The sequence below is a fragment of the Barbus barbus genome (genome assembly GCF_936440315.1).
Source record: "Barbus barbus genome assembly, chromosome: 43".
Taxonomy (NCBI): Eukaryota; Metazoa; Chordata; class Actinopteri; order Cypriniformes; family Cyprinidae; genus Barbus; species Barbus barbus.
In genome coordinates this window covers 3,978,641-4,000,466 of record NC_136721.1, presented here as the reverse complement: position 1 = coordinate 4,000,466, position 21,826 = coordinate 3,978,641, and the positions used below count along the sequence as shown (strand labels likewise).

The following is a 21,826-nucleotide window of genomic DNA, read 5'->3' as shown; positions in this document are numbered from 1 at the left end:
CGTATTTAGTGTTTGAGTGTTAAAAAAATGTATAAATTAAATTTATTTTTAATGATTTAATTAACTCTTAGCTTTTTAGCAACTCACAAACCCACCATACAGTTATTATATTTTTTATATCAATATGGCATGTGTAAATTTAAAATAAATTAGATTTAAAAAAAAAAAAACTAATAAAAAAATAATCTAAAAAGTAGTCAGAATACATCACCTAAAATGAGTAAATTAGATTATTATACTCACTACAATTTGTACATAATACCCAGCACTGGCTTTGTACCAAAGATAGCTGCTTTATGTATACGTACTGTATATACAGAGCTGGTTAGACTACTTACAAATTGTAATCTGTTACTGATCCCAGATTAGATGATACAATTTGTAGTCAGTAACATAATCTGTTACACATTTTAGGTAATATAATCAGATTACTTTTGATTTAACTCGTTTATCGCATTGATTTAAATAGAATTATCTTGTGCCATAATTATGAAAAAAATGCAAAGAGTAAGAAAACTTGTTCCATTCATTGTAATTTACAACATGAAGTGCATTAAACATTATATTACATCAAGGTTTCCCAAACTAGGGTTCATGCAGGGGGGTTGTGAGTTTAATAAAAAAAACTGACAATTAATTAAATCATAAGAAAATAAAATGAAAATAAATCATTTTAAAACAAACTCTCTTTCGAGGAAAGTCTCTTCACTCGGCAGCCATATTTGCAACGCCTCATACAAGACCTATCTTAAAGAATGGGGGAATCCTGAAATCTCAAAAAATGCTCGCTGAATTCACAATTAAATTACATATGTCAAATCAGCAATGAAAATCTGAAATTATTTGCCCCATGAATGTTGTATCTTATGCTCAAATAGCTTAAAAACAAATTTCAGGCTAGACCAGCTACTGTGCATTGGCTGGTCTAGTCAGGTTTCTATGGGAAATTTGGCTCTTTCATTTAGAAGGTGGAACTATTCCTCCATATTGCGCATTGCAGTTTCTCCCATTCATAAGTATAGGAGTGAACCGTCTTTCTATTTCTATAGTCTTTGTTTTAAATAAAACACTTACTAAATATATTTTTATTTACCTGCATGCCATGTGATCATTAATCCACATCAAAGAAACTGTGAACATGCAAATATTTATTTTATCATCTCATGGGGACTTAAAGCAAATATATTTGGTGAACAAGGTTTTGATGACAAAAAGTTTTGGAATGCCTGCATTGCATGTAACTAAGAAATAATGTGAATATGTGCATTTTAATTAGTTATTAATAATGCATGGTTGAAAAACCCACAGAGTAATAATTCAAATAAAAATGAATGTGTTCATCAGTAGTTGATGCAATGTTGAAATCCTTCTTAAACCTGAAATTATTTTTGTAAATCCATTGGTCAAATGCTGACTAATGACTGATGATCTTTGTGTGAATGTCCACAAAACTGGACTATATATACATATATAATGTTAATAACATAATATAAATATATTAATAATAATATTGATAATAATACTATTTTAAAAAGGAACATTTAAAAGATGAAAGAAAAATTAGGGAGATGAATAATTTATTGCTATTGAATAATATGTAATCATGTAATCCATAAAAAAGTAACTGTAGTCTGATTAAGAGTATTTTAAAATGTATCTTACTCTAATTACAAGTTCCAGTACTTAATTTTAGGAATCTGATTACATAATCCAGATTACATGTAATCAGTTACCCAGCTCTGCATATATACAATATGTACTTATCTACATATCTACAAGTTGATAGTTATATAAACAATTTTTGACTTGAGTTTGAAATACGAGATCAGGCAGGTTGTCACACAATGACAATGTAGCATTTAAATTCACACACACACACACACACACACACACACACACACACACACACACACACACGTTGGTTTTTGTGGTTTATGGGGACTCTCCATAGGCGTAATGGTTTTTATACTGAACAAACTGTGTGTGCTATTGCCCTACACCTACCCTACACCTAAACTTAGCCCTCACAGGAGACTTTGTGCAGTTTTAGATTTTAAAAAAAACACCATTTAGTATGTTTTTTAAGCCTTTTGAATTACGGGGACATAGGCAGTGTCCTCATAAACCACCTTAATATTGTAATACCTCTGTCATACCCATGTCATTTGAACATGGGTATGACATACATAACATACCCACATAAACATGCACACACACACACACACAATTTTCTTATGACTTTGTCCAGTCTGTGTACAATGCCACAATATAACTATTTTAACTAGATTAAGGTACCAGAGAAGAACAGAGTATACTTAAAGGTCATTATTTATCAAAAGCTTAATGTGCGCAATAGCTGTCATCAACACACCTGCTTCCGAGAGTTTAATGACAACCTTTGCACATCTCACCTACATGATGATTTTAACTACTGCATTAACAAAAGGCAAAACCCTCTTTAAATCAACTTTAACATTCTTTTGCAAGACATGATGAACAACGTCGCAAATTGATTTATATTTCCGTGTTTGTAGGTGCTAAGCAAGGGTCAAACTCTGCGGGGACTTCAACGTACCTGAAAGATGGGATAATTGTCAGGCTCCGGGCCAAACGTTCAGCCCTCTAATACCCACGAGGGTCCGCTGCGGCGCCACGCATTGCGAAACATGGAGAGAGCAGTACACAGGGCACCATCAAGGTTAATCTGTTAAACACAGGTTGACAAAGCTGCACCGTCAAATGAGGGGGTTTGCGCATGTCTAAGAGGTTTTTTATTTGGAAGAAAAGAAGAGGTTACTGTTGACAGCTTTGCTTGAGATTTTTAGTGTTGCCATCCACCCTAAGGGATCATTCATATTGATAAAACTGAGTTACATCTAACAAAAATAGCATTGCAGTGCTGAATGTTTCTACAGGCCTACTGCGGTTGCAAATAGTTTTATAATTGAGTTGCATTTCACCCAAGGCAAACACGCTTTCAAAGCAGGTAAATATGAGATTACTAGTTTAGATGAGCGCTTAGTAACGTGTAAAGATATCATCTTGAATAGTCTTTTCATATTCAAATTTCAAATTACTCTGATCTTGAGATTACAATTTAAGAGTTAGACGCTGCTTTGTGAAAGATTAACATTTAGCGTTTAAAGCAAAAAAAAAGAGTTTGTTTTCCATAGAACAATTATAAATTAAAAGCACAGTCAATTTCAAAGAAATATTCGGAGTTTGAAACAAGTTAAGTCAGTTAACAGCATCTATAGCATCATGTTGATTACCAAAAAAGGCCCTCATTTACTCTGAATACTGAAACCTGATTTGTTAACGAACATGTAGCTGCACGAATAAATGGCATGACAGCCCACCAAAATGGACAGACAGGGCCGACTGACTACTGTATATAAGTCAATGCTAAATGCCATTTCATCAGAATCTTTCCCTTTCAGTGCGAAGATCATCTCCTTGCTGGAATCTGAAGAATGATCTTTTGCACTGATTCTTTGCATGATGATGCTGCTTCTGTATAATGATGCAGCAGGGCACTTCAAGAAACAGTTGTTTGGTCCCCTACACCATTCAGCCCTTCGAAGCTCTCACTCCGGACGGTAAACCCTTTGAAGGGATTAGGGCATAGGGATGAGCCCTTCCGAATGGAACACAGGGTCAGACTTGCACTCTCAGGCACCTGCACTTCCGCAAGTGACGTCACTTGCAGTCTCTTTATTTTTTATTTTATTGTATTTATTAATAATTTTTAAATTTAATCTCTCAATATTTTACACAAGTAGCCAGGCGGAGAAGACACGAAAAAAGAAACTAAATTACAATGTCACTTGCAATCGCTGCTTGTGCTTTCGCTACCTGCTACGTCACTTGAAATCCACACAAACTGTGTTTATTGCCAATGGAGACAAGACGCAGTGGTGGTTAAACTATTAAAACTAATTTAATATCATAACATTACAGGGTCCTGCAAGTCATCTGTAAGAGAAAAAGACAAGACCCGCAAATATGCAGTCACAGAACGCAGTGCTCTCATTAAGTGCTTTTAAACATCCCGTAGAAAATCATAAACACTTAATATGGCTTAATGTGTTATTAAAAGATTAAATTCAATATACAGTTTATTAATCAAATGTATATGTATATGGTGTTTTCCTCCCATACCGCAAAATGTGGCATAATGTGGCATAACGGACTAAGATTTTTGTGTGGATTGCAAGTGACATCGCAGGTAGCGAAAAGTGCAAGCGGCGATTGCAAGTAACTTTGTAATTTAGCTTATTTTTTTGTGTCTTCTCCACCTGGCTACTTGTGTAAAGATTTAAACTTGTGTTGAGAGATTAAATTGAAAAATTATTAATAAATACAATAAAATTAAAAATAAAGAGACTGCAAGTGACGTCACGGAAGTGCAGGTGTCTGAGATTGCAAGTCTGAAAATGCAAGTGCATGTCTGCTGCCAGACCCTTCTCCCCCATGAGGGTAGCTAATACCATTATCTGCATTTGCTCATTATGGTCAATAAAGACCCCGTTTACTTCTTCAGTCTATGTCCATTTCTGCATTCTGTAACAACTGGACATAAATACATGTGTGTTAAGATTTTTGTGGGAAAAAAAAAATCACTTGCTTATGTCTACTATAAGGAATGAACATTTTACTTTTATGCCATGACAGTGTACAACCCGAAATTTTGGGACGTTTTTTTTTTTTTATTTGAATATAATTAAAACTAAAAGACTTTCAAATCACACGAGCTAATATTGTATTCATAATAGAACATAGATAACATAACAAATGTTTAAACTGAGAAATTTAAAAAATGTTATGCACAAAACGAGCTCATTTCAAATTTGATGCCTGTTACAGGTCTCAAAATAGTTGGGACAGGGGCATGTTTACCATGATGTAGCATCTTCTCTTCTTTTCAAAACAGTTTGAAGACGTCTGGGCAACGAGGTTATGAGTTTCTGGAGTTTTGGTGTTGGAATTTGGTCCCATTCTTGCCTGATATAGGTCGCCAGCTGCTGAAGAGTTCGTGGTCATCTTTGACATATTTTTTGTTTAATGATGCACCAAATGTTCTCTATAGGTGAAAAATCTGGACTGCAGGCAGGCCGATTCAGCACCCGGACTCTTTTACTACGAAGCCATGCTGTTGTAATAGCTGTAGTATGTGGTTTTGCATTGTCTTGCTGAAATACACGTCGTCTGGAGGGGAGCATATGTTGCTCTAAAATCTTTATATACCTTTCAGCATTCATAGTGCCTTCCAAAACATGCAAGCTGCCCATACTGTATGCACAGTCTTTTGAACTGAACGCTGATGACACGCTGGACGGTTTCCCTCCTCTTTAGCCACAGCGTCCGTGATTTCCAACAAGAATGTCAAATTTAGACTCGTCTGACCATAGAACACTTTTCCACTTTGAAACAGTCCATTTTAAATGAGCCTTGGTCCACAGGACACGACGGGGCTTCTGGACCATGTTCACATATGGCTTCCTTTTTGCATGATAGAGCTATAGTTGGCATCTGCAGATGGCACGGTGGATTGTGTTTACCGAAGGTGGTTTCTGGAAGTATTCCTGGGCCCATTTAGTAAATTAAATGACAGAATCATGCCGATGAGTGATGCAGTGTTGTCTGAGGGCCCGAAGACCACGGGCATCCAACATAGGTCTTCGGCCTTGTCCCTTACGCACAGAGATTTTTCCAGTTTCTCTGACTCTTTTGATGATTTCATAAACTGTGGATGATGAGATTTGCAAAGCCTTTTAAAAAAACGTTCATCAACGTCAAATTGCAAAGTATTCCACAATCTTTTTACGCATTTTCACAGATTGGAGAGCCTCTGCCCATCTTTACTTCTGAGAGACTCTCTAAGACATTCATTTTATAGCTAATCATGTTAAAGACCTGATATCAATTAACTTAATTAGTTGCTAGATGTTCTCCCAGTTGAATCTTTTCAAAATTTTCAGCCCTTTGTTGCCCCCGTGCCAACTTTTTTGAGACCTGTAGCAAGCATCAAATTCGAAATGAGCTCATCTAGTGGATAAAAGTGTAAAATTTATCTGTTTAAACATTTGTTATGTATTTGTCTACGTTATATTGTGAATAAAAGATTGGCTCACGTGATTTGAAAGTCTTTTAGTTTTCATTTTATTCAAATTTAAAAAATGTCCCAACATTTACAGAATTCAAATTTTGAACAACTTTAGATGCTACAAAAAACAAAACAGCAACAAAAATCAAGCTTTAACAGAATAAAAAGAATAATAATGTATGCAGCAGTTCAATGAAGGGTTGGAATGCATGATTAGAATGATAAATTAACTTTATTGCAGGTTCAGGAGTTTGTGCATGGTGGAGCAGATGGATGAAGAGCACACACCTTGTCAAATGTGGTAGGTATTCAGGCAGTCAATTAAACACAGGAAACACAAAGGCAGGGAAGACAGAAAATTGCTGGAGTTCATTCACTTTGAATAAACGGGACCAGACAATGGTAGTGGTGCTGATGAGTGAATCAGATGAGGTGCAGGTGTGGCTGGTTAGTAGTCGGGTGAGGGTGTGTGCTGTGATTGGATAGTCTCAGAGCCTGCTGACAGTAATGGTGATAGACGAGTGATGGTGAAGTGGCCAATAAATCAGAGGAAGCTGGTAACCGAGCATGCACTGGAAGGGAGTGAGTCCAGTAGCAGGCTGATGCTACTTGAAAGATGCCCTTTCCCAATAGGGTTGACAGGAGGATTTGTTGGTTGACCATATCAAAAGCAGTGGACAGATCCAGTAAGATAAGTAATGAAGACTTGAAATGAATGAATTGAAGACTCTTGCAAGTCTTGAATGAATGAATGAATGAATGATGCATTTTTATTTAGCGCTTTGTGTATTGCTGTACACCCACAGCTATTTTTCATGTGGGGGGGGTCTCTCCTCAACCACCACCAGTGTGCAGCATCCACTTGCATGTTGCGATGGCAGGCACAGTACAATGGCGCCAGTGCGCTCACCACACACCAGCTACAGGTGGAGTAGTCTCGCGTAGCCAGACCTTCAGACTGACGGCTGAAGGTCTGGAATAGATGGCAGCTTTCATTGGCCAAGGCCTGCCCATGATGCCGTTTGACCGACATATCAAACAACCAATCACAGTTCGTTTGGTTCAGTGTCACATTTTGGGGCGTGGAAATTTCGCCACAATAACAGACCGATGTGTAAACCTCTCGGACGTATTTTAAAGATCATATGCTGCAAACTTTAAATATTTCATACTTTTAAAAATCCAGCATTTAGTTGACCCTGACAAGCACTCATCATAGTTGTAAACACGACAGCTTTCTTCTTTCATGAGGGGGTTTGGCGCCACACCATCTTTGTTTCCAGGGAGAACATTAAAGAACGCGACACACATGTCTCCCGGAAATCCTGTATAATCTAGCCTACTCCTGAAGTGTTTCCAAATAAGTGTGCCATATGCATCAGACATTTAGCCAACGGTCCGTGGGTGTGATGTCTGAGGCTGGGACTACAGGTGGAGAAGAGAGAGAGACACAGAGCTAATCAAGTGGATGGGGATAATTAGGAGGCCATGACTGACAAGGGCCAGTGGAGGGAATTTGGCCAGAGTAGGTTGCACCCCTACTCTTTATGAGAAGTGCCATTGGATTTTTAATAACCACAGAGAATCAGGACCTCAGTTTAATGTCTAAAAGTCTTTTTTTGTCTTAGTCTTTTTTTTTATTATGAAACAAACAAACAGACAAAAAAAAAACTCTTACTATTTTAGCTATACTTGTGGATGACTCCCATTCACTTTCATTTTAAGTGCTTCACTGTTCACTTAAGTTTTTATTGATCCTAGAAAACTTTCTGATCTCTTTTGTTCATAGAGCCTTTTTCTACCAAAATGCACATCAATTTTAGATTTGATTTTGACTTTTAAGATAGCAAATATGGTAGTACATGCAGCAACATGGTCTGGTATCTTAAACACTCAAAATATAACACTTTTTGAAGGTATATGCCATGCACAATGTAATTGTGTTGGCCTCTGTTTCATAGACTGAGACAAGCCCTTTTTTATGGTTTGTAAAGGAAATTGGCCTGCATTCGTTTGTGATTATTGTGATTTTGAATTGTCAAAAAGTTCTTCCGATAAGCCCTTTTTGCACTCCTAATAACCCGGGGTGCATTTCTCAAAAGCATCGTTAGTTAACTATAGTCATTAGTTCCATTGAACTCTATTGGTAACGATGGAACTTGCGACCATAGTTGTTTTTGGGAAACGCACCCCCGGCCCTTATCCATTGATTGTTGTCACGCTTAGATATGTTCAAAAGAGATCCTGACTTGAATACCTACAATGAATCAGCATTATGTGTCAACCACATCAAACCGAAAAAAGAACTGGCATCACAATTACAGGCTACCTGAAACAGTTTGGCTGAACAAACTGCTTATTATGCTCTTCCATACCTATATAATTAGAACAGTATTGCAAAGGTATTTTCCATATGAAGCATGTCTGGCCAGAAGTGGTCTGGCCCTCTGTTTGTCCATTAGGAGCTGTTTTTAGATTCAACTCTGTAGTTTATCTGGCCCTGATTTGGATACGCATCAGCATACTAGCAGCTTCATGCAGTCTTTATCATGACAGGCATCAAAAAGACAGCATGCCTCATTAAAAAGAAGTGATGTCAGTAAATTTATTGGCAATTTCCTTTTTGACATTATCATAGCAGCACCAAAGAGAACTGTTACTCTGGCTCCGGCACCACCCCTTTCGTTCCCGTCTCCCTCCCCGGATGCTGTGATCAAGGGTAATTACCTGCACAGACATAGCACTGAACAAAGCAAACAGGGAGTGGCCCCAAATGGGAGGTCTAGACTTGGTGTCTCTGCAGTTTTCTCTTCCTCATTCTATCAATTTATATCTATCAATCTATTTGTCTATCTATCTATCTCTATTTACTTACTTTGTTTGTTCCTAGCCACTGTGTGTTGTATGTTGACACATCAGAGACAGAAAACCAGAAAAGAAAAACAAGAACACAATTATAGAAATACTGTTGGTCTTTTGCAGACCATTTGACATTTGCTTGGCATACAGGAACTTATAGTATTTTTCATACTTAAATTTGTATACTGTGTTTTGGATTTGAACAGTCTATTGATAGAGTATGCATCTAGGAGCTTCCAATGAATTTGGTACTTATGTACACTTCTTTGTTACTTTGTAGAGTAAAAACTGTAATGTAGTGGTAAATAGAGGTATTATTTATAATAAACCAAAACATGTACACTTGTAAAGTTTTTCTTAAACTATTTATTAAATACTGTAACTATAAAAATATACATTTTGGGTAAATTTCACTACTTACTGTAAAATTAAGAGATTAATGTTTAGACTGCATATTATAACCTGGAACTTCGATGTGGGTAATAATTACAGTTAGATCCAAAAGATAGTTTTAGCAACATAGATGCTACAGAACGCTATACTAATATTTTTTTTATCCTTTAAAAAGGTTGTTTAAAACAAACAAGAATGTGTTTTAACCCATTAAGCACAGCCAGACTTTTTGCAATTTATGATGTATATCTTAATTGAAATGTACGGAAGCGTATTGCATTCACTTGAGGAAAAAAAATCTACTCTGTTTTTCTGAATTAACGACTTATCTCAGAATTACGAAATAATTTTTCATGAAAAAACGTTTTTGCTCTGTTTTTCTGAATTAACGAGTTAATTATCTTAGAATTACGAGATAATTTTTCATAAAAAAAAGTTTTTGCTCTGTTTTTTTAATTAACGAGTTAATTATCTCAGAATTACGAGATAATTTTTAATGAAAAAAAAAGTTTTTGCTCTGTTTTTCTGAATTAATGAATTAATTATCTCGTAATTCTGAGATAATTAACTCGTTAATTCAGAAAAACAGAGTAGATTGTTTTTCCTCAAGTGAATGCAATACGCTTCCGTAGAAATGCTTTTGTTTTTTAAAATAAAATGTAATATTTTTTTTGTGAGAGATTCATATTTTATTTTAACATAACTTTTTGTAACGAGACCAATATCTTGTGCACTAAAAATGTCTCAACGTGGATTTTGGTGAGCTTAATAGGTACGTTTACCCTATTTATGTTCTGTCACTAAGTAATGGTTTCTGAAATGATGTATTGTGTTTAAGCTTATTGTTCTTTAATCATTTCTTTTTATTTTCCTTTATTTTTCTTTTGTTATACTTGTGCTTATTGCCCAAATTATATCAGAACTTAAAATTGCTTTTCAAACATCTCCTTTTTTTATTTACTTCTCAAGCAAAAACAGTTTCAGTTAACCAGCTTAAACAACAAACTGTCAAGCAGTACCGTATCTACTTTATGCAATGGCTTGTGTTAGTATAATTACAGCTCAATCTCAAGAGCCTTTGATTTTTGGTGCCTTATTACAGCAAATGAAGCTGATTACACAAAGTTTTGTTGTTATACTTAGGAATATAGTTTCCTTTCCCAAAACCTCTGCTATACGGTGCACATAATGCTTGTATAATCTCTGAATATTATGTCACATATATGACCTGGAAGCCTTAAATGTGTGCATAGTGTGTAATAGTGACTGCACTCACAGTATCTGCCGGTTACATTTTTATTTATTCTGTTTATATTTTTAAGAAATGTTTAGGGTTAGGATTAGCAGCTCAAAAACATCTAGCCTATTTAACAATGCATCGTTAATAGTAAGGTGGATATGTTTAGGTGTAGGCTTAAGGGATATAAAATGTATCAATAAAATGGTAAAAATATGATCAAAATATAAAGAATAAAATATGATATAGAAGATTAATTTATGTTTTACGTTTCTATAGCTGTAAATTATGTAAATTATGTAAAAAAGTCCATTAGGTATCTCCTAATTTTCACACTTTTCACATAAATTAATGAAATTACAACCTTGATTTCTTTGTTTTCTTCAATAACGTGATTCATCTAGTACTAGTTTTTGGAAAACAACAACGACAAAAACAGCCTAACTGTTTACAGTAGGCAAACAATGTAGCAAGTTGGTATATTACTATAGAATGTGCACGTCACAATTGTGAGTATATCAGCGTTTTTACAACAGCTTTGAATATGTCTCATCCAATCAGAATTTAGTGTATGAAGTAGAGTCTATGTGGTCGACTGCAGGCCAACTTTAAAGCAATGAACTCTTCGTATTAGCTTTTAAAGCCAAGTGGTATCAAGGGCTCTCAAAGTATCAGCATTAATATTTAATGTTTGACTTGATACAAAGCTCTTCTGCCCTCTCTCTTCCTTTCTCTCACTCTCTCGTTGTCTCTCTTTTCCTTTCTGTCGCGCCCTTTCCCTTGTCCATCCATCTGGAGTTGATCAGCTCATTTCCTGACTAGTATTACAGTGAACAATTATCTTCAGATCGGGAGACAGCAAGACTTGAAAGACTCTGAGTAGCAGGGGGCCGAAGAGCAGATGAAAAAGGGGGCACATGTGTCCCATCACCTTAATGAAATCAACCTGACCATCCCGGAGCGACTCCCTCTGCTAACACGACACGCTGTCACCACTCACTTACTTCTCCACTCGCACCTAACCGCACAACAAACACACTCAAGCTGACCTGTCACATCTAATATACACTCAATTATAAAACTCTCAGACTGTCATAGCTAAGTGGCTACTTCTCTGACTCAATGATTTTGGTGGACAAAAAGCGTAACAAATCAGTCAATGTTTCCTTAGTTTTAGACCTTTAACCCTCTAAGAGATTTCCAAAATAATGCTAAAAAATGTTTCCAAAAACTCAAAGAAGAACGTAGATTTACAATTCATTGCTGTCAATACTTGATTAAGTGGAAACCATGTCCACCAAAGCAAGCAGAGAATTGCTCATTTGCAGGCCTGCCAATCAATTAGACGACAGGCAGAAAACTACTAAAGTTCTTTCTTTCCTTTCCTTCTGAGGGCGCATGCCAGGGCACTGACATTTGAACTTGTGGGCGGAGGGATCCTGACAGGCCCCTGTGGCAGTCTACTCCAATTGAGGGTCCATTCTAGTGAGAGGACTTGGGAAGGGGTGGGGGAGTCCCTCCCACTCTGACTTGCCCCACTGTGCCTGGCGTCTCTCTCTCATTAAATGTTGTTGGGGTCGGAGGCAAACGTCTACTTGGGCTGGGGGGCAGGAAGGATCGCATTAATGAAGGGGACACCCGCTGTCCAGGTGTCGGGTGACATGCCGTGCCCTGTTTGTGTTTGGGTCTAGAGGGTTTATTGTGACCGCACTTGTGAATAACAGTCTCGGTCTGTTTTGTTGTTTTAGCTCGCATTCTAATTCCTTCAGTGTCCATATTTAGAAACCACACTTGATATATTTTTCTAAAGAGTTCTTCGAGGTGAACAGACACCATTCAAGTCAACAATGAGTCCAACTTAAGGTGATGGAAGAACTTGAGTAGATATCTCCAGGTGTAATTCTTCTTCACACTTTTGCTGTGGCAACCGATATTTTGTGTTCCATTCCCTACATTTAAAAAACAATTACGCCAAGCTAGGGCCTTGACCTAAATTAAAAGCCTGTCTCTGTGTTGTAAACTCTTCTCATAAATCAAGGCTTCCGTGCATTGCTCAGTCACTGTCTGTGAGAAATGAGAGGTCGTGCAAGGGCCCCTTCATTTACTTGTGGGCGTTTACATGGAAACTTTAGTCATGAAGGTGGGTGAGTCATGAACCCTAATGGCTTCATCGGTTCAGGGATCTGGCATGGCGGCAATCTGTGATTACAAAGCATGGCACATCTCCAGGGATCCAATAAGAGCACCCAGAACCAGAAAGAGGCCAGCTGAATGTTGTTTGTTTGGTCCGTCTCTGTAGGGATTTATTTTATTTTTTTAATGAGGATTTGAAAGTCTTTTATTTCAATACTTTGCCTTCATTAACAATCAGTGCGGAGTTACATATTATTACCATGTATCGCCTTGATAAAAAATAAATATCCAACAATTCATATTCCAAGCCAATTTTAGTATTGCAGGGACAGTGGAACATACACATATTTTTGTATACATTACATATACATAAATTTTTTTCTATACATTAAAAATTCAAAACATAAAAAATATATCAAGTCAATTGGTTTAATATTTATATTCCTTTCCTTATTCACATTTTTTTTCAAAGCTTTAAAGAACAATATCACAGTAATAATGGCTTAACTTTCATGTAAAACTACCTTAAAAGGATATTTCACCCAAAAATGAAAATTTTATGTTTACCTGCTCATCCCCAGGGCATCCAAGATGTAGGTGACTTTGTTTCTTCAGTAGAACACAAACGAAGATTTTTAACTCAAACCGTTGCAGTCTGTCAGTCATATAATGGCAGTCATTATATACATGCTCTGGCAAAGTAGACGCATGAACGTTGATGCGTCACGCGCCGGCTGTTGTGAACGCGCTCAGGACAGTTGGACATTGCCGTGGATCAGAGGTTAAAAAATTATATAAATACTGCTCAGTTTCTTGCACAGACTCTTTTGTGTCTTAAGACCTCAATGTATCGTCACGAGCCGCAGGGTTTAATTTGGTTTTGTCTGTGTATGTTTTTTTGTCTCTCAAAGCCGTGGGTCGGATTAACTGCCATTATATGACTGACAGACTGCAACGGTTTGAGTTAAAAATCTTTGTTTGTGTTCAACTGAAGAAACAAAGTCACCTACATCTTGGATGACTGGGGGTAAGAACCAAATTTTCGTTATTGGGTGAACTATTCCTTTAAGAAGTTATGCCTTAATATATTTGTCTGTAACGTCCCCAGTGAACAAGTTGGAGCGACTGTGACAAAGAACCATACCATAACATACTACCTTTTAAAGAAACATTTTCAGTTCTTTAAAAAAAATTAAATAAAAATAATAATAAAACATCACTTAGTCAGCAGGTATTTGTCAACAAAAAGGTAGACTTGCACAGCAGGAAACCTATCATGTGTTGAGTGAATCATTTTTATATTACATGATAATTTATGTGCCTCTAAGTAATACCTTCCTCCCTTGAGCTAATTGAAGCTGGCGCCATCCTCCTTTGGTGGGTAGCAATTTTCTCTCATTACAGCAAATGTTTGCTCTAAGAGAAGGATCCGGAAGCCTAATAAGGTACTAATAAAAACAAAGTGATGACAGTTGCTGTCACCTGTGCCAAGTCTTGTCATGCAGTGTAATTAGTGAGACAAGGCTTGTGATCCCCTATTCTCTGCATTATCTGAGTTCAAATACAATGCATATAAGTTGCTCTCCTCAAACAAGATTTGAATTTCATTGCACCTTCTTACTCTATCCCTTTTGACCCTTACTGAGAGTAGTCCTGAGAGTAGAGATGTCCTGAGAGTATTTAGTTTAAATTAAGTTAATGTTTAAAAACTGAACAATGGTGAAGTTGACAGTATCATATTTAGTGTTCAAATTTGAACCAGAGGTAAGTAGATAACATCTGCCAATCTCTTTCATGTTCAATTGACCGAAATCCCTATTGTGTAAAGAATGATCGAGAAATGATATGGCCAGGTGCAAGTTTGATTTGGTGGATCATAGCGTGTGTAAAGCTGGGCAAATAGATGTGTAAACAGTTTGTTAGATTGAAGAAATTTAAATAGCTACACAAGCATTCCTGCACTGCAAAGCTGAGCCCATAATTACAATGCTCAAGGTGTGTCCAAACATACCAGAAAAACCAGGAGCACTCTTTTTGACATTTTCTGCACTCTCTGGCAAACCTGCCTCTGTTTATTTACAAAGGTCAAAGAGATCAGAGAGGAAGGAAAGAGGATGTGTTGGTCAATTTCAGAAAGGCTTATCCTAAAGGGTCATTTTCCTGCATCTCTTTTGAACACTATATTTAAGGCATAACATTGCTTTTTCTTCTCTCTCTCATGGTGAGTATTTCTCATATGTCTCCTGTCAGCTCCTATGATCCTCAACTGCAAACGTATGTCCTTCTCATCTATCACTACAGTTCAGCAGTCTTTCTCAGTCCATCTACGCAAAGAGTTGGATTGTGCTCGACAAGGTGCCTAAGGGCAGGGGCGTGACGGCTGAGTGTGTGCATGCGTGTGTGTTTGTGTGTGTGTGTACAGGGAGGCGACTCCTCCTGAGTGGAGCCGCTAAACTGCCACAGTTTCTCCCCCGAGGAGAGGCGCCTTTCATCTGCCCGCTCACTGGCGCCTTCACAAACCTCAGATTGTCTGTGAAATCATCCTGCTTAATAAACGCGCTGAGGCTCCTGGGAACGACAAGCTAGCAGAATCTCACCCTGCAGCATTAGTGCACATACAAACACACATAAAAACCAGTCCAACAAGCAGCTGATTGCTGCTCCAGCTATTCATTACAAGAGAAGAAGGGTGATGTTTATTTTAAGTGTGATTGCCCAAATACCCTAAGTGTCATGGTTACAAACAATTTCCCCCATCTAGGACGAGACCAAAAGTAATCCGTCTCTGTTAAATGCCTTATTACTGTACAGTTTCTCAGCGTCAGTGTCCACAAGACATAAATTTCATGATAAATACATTTCCTTTCTCTCTCAGTGCGATAATTTGCTTCACTTTGAAGCTAACTCTCGTGTTTAAAGAGTAAACACCCTAATGCTTTCGTTAGCAGTTTACTGCCGTTGCCAGGAACAAATGCTTTTTCCAAGGAGATTAGATGGCGTGCAAAATAGCAGACAGCAAATGGCAAAAGATCTTCTTAAAGCAAATAATAACACTTCAATTTATACCTCGAATAGTAATGATAGATTGCACTGTAATGCCTCAAGCTCATTTTCTTGTATTTGTCTGGGCCAGTATTGGGGGTAACGCATTACAAGTAACGAAAGTTACAGAATACATTTTTCAAGTAACTAGTAAAGTGCTTTTTAATTTACAAGGAAACAAGTAGTTACTTAGTTTTCCCATTTATTGACTGACAGCTCTCCTGCCTCCATGCTGAGAGAAATCAGGAGTAAGTGCATAAGTGCGTTGTGTGTGCTGTGAAAACATGATACTTACTGTAGTTCTAGACTAAATGTGAACATGCATTTACTCATCTCACTTACACAAAAACAATTTCCATATTCCACAAAATGAATAAAACAGTGAAAATTAAACTCAGAATATGATGCAAACTTGCAATAATATGTTAACATAAAAATCCTATGTTTTTAATCCCATTTTGTTAATGAGTATTTTTGTTGTTGACCTTCAATAATCCAATTCCAACCATACTAATAAGCAAAAAATACTTAAAATGAACAGAACATTTAGATAAACATAACACTCATGGCATTCTTGTCTTCAAAAAGCAGATCAGCAGAATGGAACAAAATGTTTGTGTCTTGAGGCAAATAAAAAAATAAAAACGCCACATTTATGGTGTGAAGCTGATAAAAGAAAACAGCATATTTTGTCAAAGTGGTACAGTGGTACAGTGGTTAGCCTATTTGCATTAAAAAACAACTGTCTAATAGACTGTCTATCTGCTTTATTAAGAACTGTCATGACCCTGCAGAATTAACTCCCTGAGGATTTATGTTTGTTAGAATAGTGTGAACTAACAGAACTACAAACAACTAACTCAACTAGTTTTATGATTGTTTCAGCTTCCAAGTCACTGTAAATATGTTTAATTTAGGCTACTCCAGTCATTACTCTACATTGTTATCTTTCTTTCCTATTAATCCATAGCTTTACTTACCAAATATCCAGAATCTTTCGCTAAATCTATCGCTGTCATTTTGTCGATCATGATGGACACTTTCTTACAAACTCAGTAAGCCAATCAGGAGTAATAGATCGCACTGCCTAATTTGGCAGCGCTCTGATTGGCTGAAAGTTCTGTTGTGGCCGCGTGCTTCAAGGCATCAAAGGCTTCATACTTTTTGCATGAGACTTCAGAGTGACTTTGAAGTTCGTGCGTCCAGACGCTTGTCGCGAGGAGGATGTCCGCGTCCGCGAGCTTGAAGGAATCAGACGGAGATCGAGACATGGAGCAGCGCAAAACCCAAGTGTCAAGCCACCCGTTCAGCGTGGAGTCTCTTATATCTAGCCACAAAACCAGTAAGGACTTTGAAAGACGGCGAGAGGAGGATGTATTCAGCCAGTTTGCTAAGCCTGAGATCAGGGATTCTTGTGGCTCGGCTGGAATACAAAAGCACTTTATGCAAACCTCACCCGTCAAATCGGAGTCCCCTGAGCCGGATGACTGTACACCATGGGTTATGAACTCTAGATTCGCTCAAACACGTAAGCGATTTCATTTTCTGAACTGTTTATGCTTTAAATTAATTTATATAAATTACGACAGGGTCATAAAATGATCTTTCCTAAAACGAGCAATTTGGCTCATTTTATTGAAACTTATAAGAGATCTAAAAAGTGGCAATGCTATCTTCTTAATTTACAAATAGCTGACATCGTATTTTATGATTATTTCGTGTTAGGCAATTTGCAACTAAAGCGAATACATATTCAATAGACTGTGAAAGTATAAATTTAATGGAAACTAGAGATACATGAGGGCCCATTGCTCTGAAAACATAACGCCAGCAGTTTCACCTTTTATTTAGGAGAACTCTGATTTCATTCAGAACATAACACTAGTATAGAGTAAAAAATATATATATATATATATAGGCTATATAATAATTAGATTTTGCCGTTTTTTTAAACAACTTTGTAATTAAGCAGAATATGTACAGTAGATGACAACATCAAAATGTATTTACTAAATATAACAATTTTATTATAGCTTTATTTTCATTTTACTTCTCCCCTGCCTTCACATTCATCATAATTCTTATTAAAATTATCAAAGTAAAAAAAGAAAGTAAAACACATTCACATGCTTACAGTATGTAGGCTATAATTGTATAAAGTGTATGTTTTATTTGAACTATGAAAACACTATAATTAAATTAGTTTAAAATCTACTGTTGATCAACCTAAAATCTACAAGAAATCTATTAATGATTACATTTTGCTACACTAACATTTAAACTAAACCTTCTTTTCCTACCACAGGCCAGGTAAGTCCCTGTCCTCTCCGCAAGCACAAGACCAACCGTAAACCCCGTACGCCATTCAGCACCTCACAGCTCCTGGCCTTGGAGCGAAAGTTCAGACAGAAACAGTACCTGTCCATTGCCGAGCGAGCAGAATTCTCCACCTCCCTCACCCTCACAGAGACCCAGGTGAAGATCTGGTTCCAGAACCGACGGGCCAAGGCCAAGCGTTTGCAAGAGGCCGAGCTGGAAAAGTTCAAACTGACTGCCAAACCTGCCCTCCACCCCAATTTCAGTCTGCCTTTTCCTCTTGGAACCCAACTTCATTCGGCCGTCTCACTCTATGGCCACTCATATCCCTACCAGAGGCCTTTATTGCCTGTTGCTCCAGTGGGACTTTATGGAACACCTTTAGGGTACAGCATGTATCACCTCGCTTGAGAAGAAGTGCTACAGTATGGACTAGTACTGAACTGTGGATGTACAGAAAGACAATGTTTACAAATGTCGGGTGTCCAAAACCGAAAAAAGCACCAACCAAAAAATCCAATATTTCAATAATGTGCCTTCACACCGTCTTAAAATACATCAAATAAAAAGCGGGACATTTTACCTCACTTTCCAATGACTGAACGATCAAATTTTACCCTGTGGATGAATAATTCTGTTGCCAAATCTTTTGTGTCATACATCTTTATGTAATATATTGTAAAACTAATTATTTTGTGTACAAAATACTGAGTTTAAATTCCACTACATTTAATGTTGATGGTTTTTATCCTGTAAGAATGTGTTCTGACAAGTTCATTACACATTGTTTTACATCGATTGCGTTAATTGACGGACAATATTTTACAGAGGTCGTTTTAACAACTTAAACATCAAGGTGAATGATTTTGTATGTTCACACTGAGAAATTTAAGAATTTGACCGTGAACATGATATATGCAAAGATATCTTTGAAATTAGTCACTTGTAACTAAAATGTGGAAGTTTATTTTTCTGGCACATTTTTATATATATTTATACTATAATTCTGCGTCACTGAAATCTGACATGTACAGTAAACTGCAATTGGCAAGCAAACACAATAGCATTTGTTTTATTAAATTAATATTTCTGTTTCATGTTTGAGAAAGTATGTGAGAGTTTTCACAATCACATTTATATTCATTTTTTTTCTCTGTATTAATTAAGTGCACCTCTACATTTTTTTTAAAGCAGGTAACACTTTACAATAAGGTCTCATTTGTTAACCTTTTTTATTCAAATAGCAAAAAGTTATTTTTTAAAAGTTTATATATTACATATTACAGGAAGTAGCCAGGTGGTTCCCAGGAATGCTCCTTTCTAAACTGTCAATACACATAATGAATTGTATATGAATATGAATTCTACTATTTAAAAAAAAAGTCAACAAAGTAAAGCAAAGCTTTATATTCATTTTCATTAACAAACAGTATTCATAGAAGTTTGAGCATACATATGACAGTACATCTAAATATGAACACTGCAAAACTTTTATAAATATATGGTCAATGGTTAAATAATGATATAATGTAGTAATGTTATTATTGAAAGGTGTGCTAAAATGTTACCGATTACCTCTTTACTGCCTTGTTATGGCTTGTTCATTAAGTCGTGGCTCTATAAATGGGGACATTTGAGAGCTTGTTTTACTGCTTCCGCGTGACTTTGATGCAATGAGGAAATCGTTTATGGTCAGCACTTTACTCATGAGCTTCCTTTAATCAAAACACGAACCCAGTCATGCTAATCAAACACAGAGCCGCTACAGTGTTCACGGATGTGTTTTATAATGTCGACTTACGAGAGTGCAGTGAATCTGGGCTATTTGCCTGATCCTGTTCCCGTGGTGAAAAAAAAAGTCAAAAGGCTCTCTGAAGCTAAATTCACAGAGCTGTCATATTGTTCAGAACTTGTTTAAATACCTGCCACATACTGGTAAGTGCAGTCTGTTTTGTTCTTTGTTTCTCATTGGAAAAACCAGAAAGATCCATTTCCAGATTGGACTTGGTGGAATTATATATAATTATATTAAGTTATTAAATTAATCATTATCATTATTACTATTGATTGACTGATTGATATTCTGGAGTAAAATTAATCAGGCTACAGTTCTAAAATTGCATTTACATGGAGAAATAATAATAGTATTTAACTGCTGGGTTTCCATTCGGTCAGAGAAATAGCCTATATAAAAATAATTTGAAAGGGGGAAAATGGGAGAAATGCACTATTATTCTTTGTACACATGCTTCATTGCACTTCAGTAGGGGGAAAAAAAAAAGTCTGAACAGAGCGGGTAATGGTGCCAATCTTACTTTAAAATGTTTCCTATAAAATTAGAGATGGGGATTATTAAACTAATGATTTCCTACACTCCCAGATTAAGTCTTCAAAACTGGTATAATACAGTAAACACCACTGACAAAATAATTGAATCAAACATTTCATTAATCTCCTTTAATGTATAGCGTACACTAAGCCCTAAAAAAGGTAAACTGTGGACGTTATGTGCACAGAATGTCCCAGATTTAGCCTGCATGTGATTTGACATATTCTATCACATTTATGATGATGACTGTACTGCGTACACTTGTGTCAGGAACATGTTGTTCCTTCCATTCTTTTCCTGATTTAGATCTCCTCTGCTGGTTACAGGGAGAACAACACCATTGTAAGATACACATCAAAATGACTGGGTGTGTGTCCTTCCTTGTGGTATTCCCTTGTATGATATCTTATGCATTCCAAGTCTACCTTTTTTGCTTAATATGGTGTTTATGGTTATGAAAAACCTTTAAGATACTAGATTTTATATGTTATTACTCTAACGATGCCATGTACTACAGCCATTAACTACAACTACTAAGTAGGAAGGCATTTTCCTTATCAGTGCACACACCTAAAAGCTTTATGATATTTTATTTTAAACAACTATCATGAATTAGTCATTTATAAATATAATTACATTTGCTGGGTAGTCACCCATGTCAATTTACAACTTCCTTCCTTCCTCACCTATTCATTCATTCATCCATTTATGCCAAGCTACTTTAATTTTTTTTCAGACTTTATGGCCACCTAAAAATATCAAAATTAACTTTAATTTGGAAATGGACAATATGCTCATCACAAGGGATGTGTATTCAAGTTACTGTATAAATGAAGTGTATTTGAATGTATTTTAACTTATAAAATTAAAAGATTAAAAAAATACTCATAACAGTTGTAGGCAGTTGGTAGTAGTTAGCATGATGCTATCCACTGAAGAAGATAAAGAAGAGCATGAACACATTACACACACTTTTTTTTAAATCTTGCAGTCACTGGTCCCAAAATGGATGCTTTTCAGATGCAAACAGGTGTAAATAAAGTGTTTTTGCGTGTTTTTCTTAAAATAAAATTGATTTTGGTTGCAAGTCACATTATTTATTATTTCATTTTACTTTATTACACATTATCAGCATGCTTCTAGTTATCAAATGAAACCAAATAATCAACACATAAGATGCAGTTGGAAAATATTGCACAATGATCTTGGATTAAGCAGATTTGCATTTAGTATATGATGTTTACTATAACTGTAGATAGAGATTTATGAAGGAAATAAAGTAAAAATCCTCTTCTATGTTTCTGATGATAAAGCATACTGCCATATGAAATTGCATGCAGTCATCTAAACTGGATCTAGTATTAATGAAAACTGCCCAAACACACAAGCAGTATCATTTATAGTTTTGGCC

At 36.4% G+C, this 21,826-nt stretch overlaps 1 protein-coding gene across 1 annotated transcript; it reads left to right on the top strand.

Annotated features, from left to right (window-relative positions):
• Positions 1-16,921: 16,921 nt before the first annotated feature.
• LOC306862444 (homeobox protein MSH-D-like) lies at positions 16,922-19,644 on the top strand. Its single transcript, XM_079405253.1, has 2 exons — positions 16,922-17,298; positions 18,076-19,644. The coding sequence occupies exons 1-2, from the start codon at positions 16,995-16,997 to the stop codon at positions 18,495-18,497; spliced, it is 726 nt and encodes a 241-aa protein (XP_079261379.1). The 5' UTR covers positions 16,922-16,994; the 3' UTR covers positions 18,498-19,644.
• Positions 19,645-21,826: the final 2,182 nt, after the last annotated feature.